At 38.9% G+C, this 7,500-nt stretch overlaps 1 protein-coding gene across 8 annotated transcripts in view; it reads left to right on the top strand.

Annotated features, from left to right (window-relative positions):
• Window positions 1–7,500, top strand: part of LOC137997826 (ATP-dependent RNA helicase DDX19A-like) — a 142,188-nt gene that overhangs the window by 72,662 nt on the left and 62,026 nt on the right. For 4 of the 8 annotated variants that reach the window (XM_068844094.1, XM_068844092.1, XM_068844097.1 and 1 more), the window contains 2 exons: window positions 1,990–2,082; window positions 3,042–3,144. The exons of 2 other annotated variants lie outside the window; for them this stretch is intronic. In XM_068844094.1, coding sequence (XP_068700195.1) covers window positions 1,990–2,082; window positions 3,042–3,144 — 196 coding nt within the window. Of the gene's footprint in view, window positions 1–1,989; window positions 2,083–2,745; window positions 2,881–2,933; window positions 2,966–3,041; window positions 3,145–7,500 lie in introns of those variants that run through there. 2 more of the 8 variants (XM_068844098.1, XM_068844099.1) reach the window with 2 other exon arrangements.

The following is a 7,500-nucleotide window of genomic DNA, read 5'->3' as shown; positions in this document are numbered from 1 at the left end:
GCCTTATAAAGTTTCTTAAACTTATTACATGTTTTTGCTTTTTTTATTGCCAAGGGGACAGTTTCCCACATGACAGAAGCAGAGTACTTAAAAGTAAATTTGCCTATGTTAGTTCTAACTTGTGGTTAGTAAAAATTAAGCTTAGCAGAATTTCTGGTGTTATAGGAGTGGACAGTTGCTGTAGGCGTTAAAAAGTTATGGAAGATTGCTGAAACAGTTGATGGATTGTTGTATAATTTAAATGCCAGTGAGCAGATTTTGAATTTAACAATATTTTCAAATTTTAAAACTTCAAGGATTTGGTAATATGGGAAAGAGGGCTCTTGTTTGTTTGCAAAAAAATACTACGGATGCATTTATTTTGCTTAGTACAGATCTTATTTATTAGTGTGATAATTGTTGCCCCAACACATTGCGCCGTAATTAAGATAAGGGTAAATAAGTGTATAATACAGTTGTCGTAACATCTTTAAATTCAGGTAGTTCTGTAATTGGTTTAGGATTCCAAGGTTTTTAGTCAGTTTGCCTTGTACATGTGCTATTTGAGTTTTCTAATTCAAATGCTCATCTAAATAAATGCCTAGATATTTGATACTAGTTTTGCATTCAATGTTTAAGATATTAATATTGTATATAGTTGGCTTCTGTGGAGATGTTATTATCATAAAGTTTGTTTTCCTCATGTTAATAGAAAACTTATTGAGATTGCAATAGTTAATTACTTTCTGAAGTTCTGAGTTCATAACTGCCTCAAGATCTTTTGATGTTTTAGTAGCATAGAAGATATTAGTATCATCAACAAAAAGTCGAAAGGAAAGCATGTCTGAAGAGTTAGCAAGATCATTTATGTACAGAAGAAATAATAGTGGTCCAAGGGTTGATCCCTGAGGAACTCCACAAACAATCTGGAGAAATTCAGATTCAACATTACCTAGTACACATATTCAGTTCTTTTAGTAAGGTAACTTGTGAACCAATCTAGAGTTTTTCCATGTACTCCATATTTATGTAATTTCCTTAGCAGTCTCTCATGGTTGACAGTATCGAAGGCTTTGGAAAAATCTAGAAAGACCCCGCATGTAATGAGATTGTTGTCAATTGAGGTTCTAAGGATGTCAGTTATTTCTAAAATAGCAAGCTCAGTAGAATGGTCTTTTCTAAACCCAAACTGGTATTTGAACAAGATATTGTATTTATCTATAAATGAGATAAGCTGATCATTGACAATTTTTTCTAGGATTTTACTAAATGGTGATAAAACTGCTATGGGTCTGTAATTTGCAGGATCTGTTGCATCCCCAGATTTGAATATTGGAGTTACTCTTGAAACTTTAAGACATTAGGCACAATACCTTGTACGATTGACTGATTGTAAATATATGAGAAAGGTTTAGATAATTCATGGCTAGCACGTTTTATTAACTTGTTAGGAATATCCAATGAAGCCTTTCTTTCATTTAGATTTGAGAATAACTGAGCCACATATTCTTCAGTGACAGCTGATAAGTAAAAACTATTTGCGGGGCTATTACGTATGTATTTGGTGGGGTCATCGTAGATAGGGTTAATTGCACTAGCAAGGGTAGGGCCAATTGTAGTGAAGTGCTGACCTCACCGTACATTGAATACTAACCAGCAAAGGTTGAATTTGAGATCAAAATTAATATCACTTTAGGCCTAAAACCTTATTGCTCCTAATTTCAATCTCAATCTGAATCCTAATCTTAATCTCAATTAATTAGGAGCAAAAACGTTTTAGGACCAATTTGGCCTAATTAGGCCTAAAACAGTTTGTTAATGTTAATTAATATCCAACCCCACCCTCCCCGTTTTTACCCAACAACATGTAAAATATTATTGTCTGGCATTAGACATCTATCAAGTCTCACTCCTAGGGGTCTATGGGTTAAACAGACTTAACAAAGTGGGTTAAAAAACTTGGTTTGACATGCATTACATTTTTTACTTTAAATGTTTCCACAATTGTAGGTCAGAACAGTTGTGCCGTGGTGTATATGACATGGGCTTCAAAAAACCTTCCAAAATTCAGGAAACAGCTGTACCCATGCTCCTTGCTGATCCGTGAGTTCTTAGCTTTGCTTGCGTTGTGTCATTGTTTTTTAGAGGGTTTAAAGCACTTGCACATATGAAATGCAATGTTGATAGAACCCATTGGGAACTCGGAAAAATCCGAGTCCCAGATGGGATTCGAAGCCACGCCCTCTGGGTTTGGGGGTTCGAATCCCATCTGTGGCTCGGACTTTCCTAGTTCCCAATGGGTTCTAGCAACATTTCATTTCATATGTGTATATCATTCTCACATTTGCTCACTTAAAGCATGTGGCCTGTAAATTTAGGCCCTGAAGTATATTATTTTTTCTATTTGATGTTGTTCAAGGAGGTAAAATTCTTAAATCCCATAGGATATGCAGAATTTTGTTTGACCTCAACTTGGCTGTAGGATAAAGAATCAAGCAGCCACAATTGAGGTTAAAGTTCTTGGGACATTTTGCACCATGAAGATAAATCCATGACACTCCCCTTCCCTCCCCACAAACAATGTTGAATATTGTGCATCCTATGTCCCAAGCTTCTGTTAACTGTTTCCTTTTAACAACATTGTAGGAGGGGGAAGGGGGAGGAATGGTGAATCCCCCCCTCCCCCAGTTATGGCAAAAGAGGGCTTTCTTGCTTGATTTACATAAAACAGTGTTGTTTTTTTTATATTTCCTTGACTTTCCCAAGGAGTTTTGTCCCCCACAGTAGCTGCATACATGTACATGTATTATTTGTTCACTCATTGGGTTAAAAGCCATGTGGCTTCATCCTAAGCACAGACTGTTTTGTCCAATTCTGATCTTGTGGTCCATAGCATAACAGGTAATAATTATTCTTATCCATTCTCTTTCTCTTGCTATTTTTGCATCTTCAAGTTCATAATGGTGGAAATAACATTTTGATACACGTAAGTGTTGATGATTCTTGTTGATTAAATTATGCTTGAGTTCCAAATTCTGGTTCCTATTTTTATCTATTGTCAGCCCAAACAACATGATAGCTCAGTCACAGTCTGGAACAGGGAAGACAGTTGCATTTGTTCTGTCAATGCTTAGCAGAGTGGATGCAACAAAAAGTTTTACGCAGGTAAGGTTTGGCATGCATTGTATCATGGTTTGTAAGACGACCTGTATACTGGGAACCTTGAGAATCATGGGATACTCCATAGCTTTGAGTATATATTTTTATGTTGATGATGAAGCTGATGGTAATGTTGACAAGGAAAATAATAACAGGGAAGTGATTTATCCTCGCGTCTGTGGGTAGACATTACACATCTTTGATTTTGGCTTATCTTTTGCCTGTTGGCTACAAAATTTAATATTGAACAGAGAGAGAGAAGAGTTTAGTTAGAACAAGGCCCTGCCAGGGGAAGGGAGGGGGTCTTTGTCGCTTGTCTGAATTTTAAAGGGTCTTGTGTCGGTGCTTTGACAATGTGTCACATTGCAGTGACCGGTGCTGTCGCAAATTTAAAGAAAGGATGTCGTTTGTCGCAGTTTCACTTTAAGTGCTGTCAATACCGGTACTTTTTAGGCCATGTCACTTGTCGCAATTTACCCTGGCAGAGCATCTAGAATGAGAGAACTTTCATGATTTTGTGACAAGCAGTAACCTGCTGTGTTTCTAAATTTATCTATCGGATTTGTCACATGATATGTTTATGTAATCAAAAGAATTTTTGTATTTGCCATGAGAATTTGTTAATAGTTATTAATTATTACAATGATGATGATGGCCATACTACTACTACTACTACTACTACTACTAATAATAATAATGATGATGATGATGATGATAATAATAATAATAATAAGACTTTGTAGCAGCACAAAATAATAGGATATGGCTTTGATGAACCACACAATGTTTTTGACGTTCATTTTTTAATGAAGGCAATATGTGTTTCAGATGAGACATCATCCACTGTCACTTGTACATTGTCTCACTGTACAACTGACGATGGATGTTGTCTAATCCGAAACATGTATTGTCTTTATTAAAAAATGAACGTCAAAAACATTGTGTGGTTTATCAAAGCAATAATAAAAGGACCTTTGGCTCTTGGCTATAGCTTAATTGCTCTTTTGGTTTAAATGCAGTATAACATCTACCAGAGCGTAAATGCCATGAGATAATAATAATAATAATAATAATAATAATAATAATAATAATAATAATAATAATAATAATAATAATAATAATCACATACAACTTAGGAAGCAGTGCAGCCCAGTGGTTAGGGCACTTGCCTTGAGATCCGGAGATCCCGGGTTCAAGACATGTTCTGACCACTCGTTCAATTTGTTGGCTGCACTAATTTGTAAATAGCCAACTGGTTTGCCTCCGGCCAGTTGGGGTCCTTAAAGTAAAGTTGTTCTGTTCAATGCTCGGAGATAATTAAGCTACTAGCTGGGCTTCTGATAGGATGCGGAAAAAAATTAAAGATTGTGTCGAAATTTTTGGCCACATTATGCGTAAACTTGTGTTGATTGTGCATAAATTACACTGGATTGTGCAGAAATTTAAACAATTTATAAAGCTAATAATTAGGCACGTCCAATGTATTTACATGCTTATGGTAAATCAGGACTTGAAATTGCGACCAATATAGTTGCATTTGTGACTGAATTATTTCCCTTTGTGATTAAGGTATATGGAGGAGTACCAATTTGCGACCAGCTTTCACCATTGAAATAAAAGGGTTAGCAGTTGGCATTTTGCCACAACTTTTGCTAAAATGAATGAAGCCATAATTTTTTTTGTTTTTGTTTCTGGTCATGAATTTTGTTTCAATTTGGAGGTATGGAGCAAAATTGTAATATTGTTGGACCATGATCCATTCCCTCTATCGTTGACCATTTTCAGTGGGCTCCTATTGTCCTTATGATTACAAATAATTACAAATGATACAATTTAATTTATGACTGTAACTTGCACCTAAAGTTTCATACATCTTGTCACAAAATTGTGACCGGATTTTAAAAAAAATCTCGACCCCAGGGTATTTGTAATATACAACCTTTACACAGGTTCTAATGTCCGGGCTCATTGCCCAAAAAATTGTGGAAACTGCTTACAGCCTCTCACAAAATGGTGAGATTTTCTTCAACTGATCTTCAATGTTCAGGAAAATAAGTGTTTCAAAACAGTCAATCTCTTTGGCTTTTATGTTTGTGAGGATGGTAAGCAGCTGCTTTATCACTACTATCAGGCGTTCCTTCTGTTTGTGTGGAAAATATCATAGGGCAATTCCACATGAGTGCTGTCAAAATCCAGATTTTTGAAAAGAGGTTGCACATGAAGTTATACCCTGTTCTACATTGTGGACAAGTTAAAGTACTCAGAAAAATAAATTTCTACTCCCTCATGACAACCATGTATTCAGGGGGGTCCCCAAAGTAAGTATCTATTTTCTTACAGTGAACAAGAGGCAAGAAAATTTTTTAACTTGCTGTATCAAACATGGAAAATATAAGGGACTTCAAACACTTGTATCAGAAAAAGTCCCTCACTGGAATTAATACATAAGTGATATAAACTTCTCCCTGAACGTTTTTAAAAAGTAGATATAACGAAAACAAGTTATGTCGCGGACGTTACGTAACATCCGCAACGTTTTAACAATCTTTGTTCTTTTCTTTAATGCTTTGGTGCGCAATAAAAGACAATACACACAACTTGGGCGTAAACGAGGGGCAGGGAATGTACTGACAAGGCGTGGATAATACCCACCACCGGTATGGACCAACCACCGGATGAGGGGCCTCGGCAACTAGCTGAGGGGGTGCCTCAAGGCGGGCATAGTGGCTGGCATAATGTCCTGGGGCCAAGTTAACCCAGTCCAGCAAAGTAACAATATGCCCCCTCCCTAATGGGGCTTCAGCACAGGGCTGAAGAGGTGCGCAGGCAGCAATTCCCCGCCCAAAACGCCGAGATAAACGAGGAGTGCCCTGTGCGAAGCCCATTTAGCGGTTTTGCGCCCAATTTGACAGGGAGAAAAAATGACCCCATCTCCACGGAGTTGCAATAGCGAAAAGCAAACATTGCCTGCCCCAAAGGTGAAAGGAGAGAACCGACGAGTGGAGATAGGGGTCGAAAGTACGACATGAGCATAAAAAACCAAAGCCAATGGGCATCACATAGAGACTGGAGGGGATAGGACCCTCACACAAAACAATTAACTGAAGGGGATAGGACCCTCGCACTAGACATTTGAATGGAGGGGATAGGACCCTTGCACAAAAAATTGGACTGGAGGGGATAGGACCCTAGCACAAAACATTTGACTGGAGGGGATAGGACCCTCGTGCAAAACATTTCTGTCAAAATAGCCATTTGCAATAGTACTACATGAACTTGAGAGGGCAGAAAGCCCAAGGAAAGAGAATGTCACAGAAAGCCCTCAAGTGCCGAATGGGCTTTTATTTCTTTTTGTTTTAAAGAAGAAACATGGCATTAAGCTTAGGATAGTGCCATCACCTATGTGATGGCTGGCATGTGGCTGAAAAGGGACTTAAAGGCAATTGTATCGAGGAGAACTGAGGGTGGGGGGAGTGCAAACACACACAGCAGGCTTCCAGGGGGATGCCAACATGATTGCTGTACTCATAGGTGAAAACACTATAGGTTCAGGATGATACAACAAAATATGAATAAAGTTATCCAAGGAACTGTCATAGATCCTTACTGATTGTTAGAAAACCCCAAGTTTCAATGAGATACTCAAGTGCTCTCAAGGATTCCAGGGGGTTGTTAGCAGGAGGAGCAAGAGGCCAATGACTGAGGAACCTGACATATTGTTTCCTTTGGAGTCCTGATGTAAGCTTGGTATGTGTTAGAATTCCAGCGACCCAGAATTTGAAGAGCCAGTTGAAAATGCCAGTGGTTCCGCCGGTTGTAGCAGCACCAATACTAAAGCTGTGAGAGGCAGAGGAGGAGCTGTCATTGTCACAGAGGTTTAAGAGAGACCATAAGTTGTTGGTGTGTGAAGTCTGGGTGAGATTTGGTCCACAGGAGAAGCTGAAGAGTAGCTGGCCAGGGTCTTGAGTTGCAGTTTGGAGCGTATAATCTTGCAGGGCAGAGGATGCACAAAGGTCTGAGTTTGACCTTGCAACAGGTGAGCCTGGGTTAGGGTTAGGGTTTAGGGGTTAGGGTTCTTCATCGAGTTGAGTATTTCCCCTCCCCCGAGAAAAACCTGCCCCACCCAAGTTCTGGAGTTTACCGGAATTATGCTTTACTCTGTCCAAATGCAGGCTAGGCTCCTTGCGCATCATTTAATGAGAACCCGCACTGTCCTTTCCGATGGTCTCCAAAAGGGCTCGTTTTTCTGCATGATCTCCCGTCCCTCATCTGGGTCCTTACAGTTCCCTTGAAAGGTTCCCCACCCAGACGCCTGATAATGCAACGCATAACCAACCTAACCCACAGTCTCCAAGCCATGGC

Source organism: Montipora foliosa, chromosome 3, assembly GCF_036669935.1.
Source record: "Montipora foliosa isolate CH-2021 chromosome 3, ASM3666993v2, whole genome shotgun sequence".
Taxonomy (NCBI): domain Eukaryota; kingdom Metazoa; phylum Cnidaria; class Anthozoa; order Scleractinia; family Acroporidae; genus Montipora; species Montipora foliosa.
This window is presented reverse-complemented; position numbering and strand designations above follow the sequence as displayed.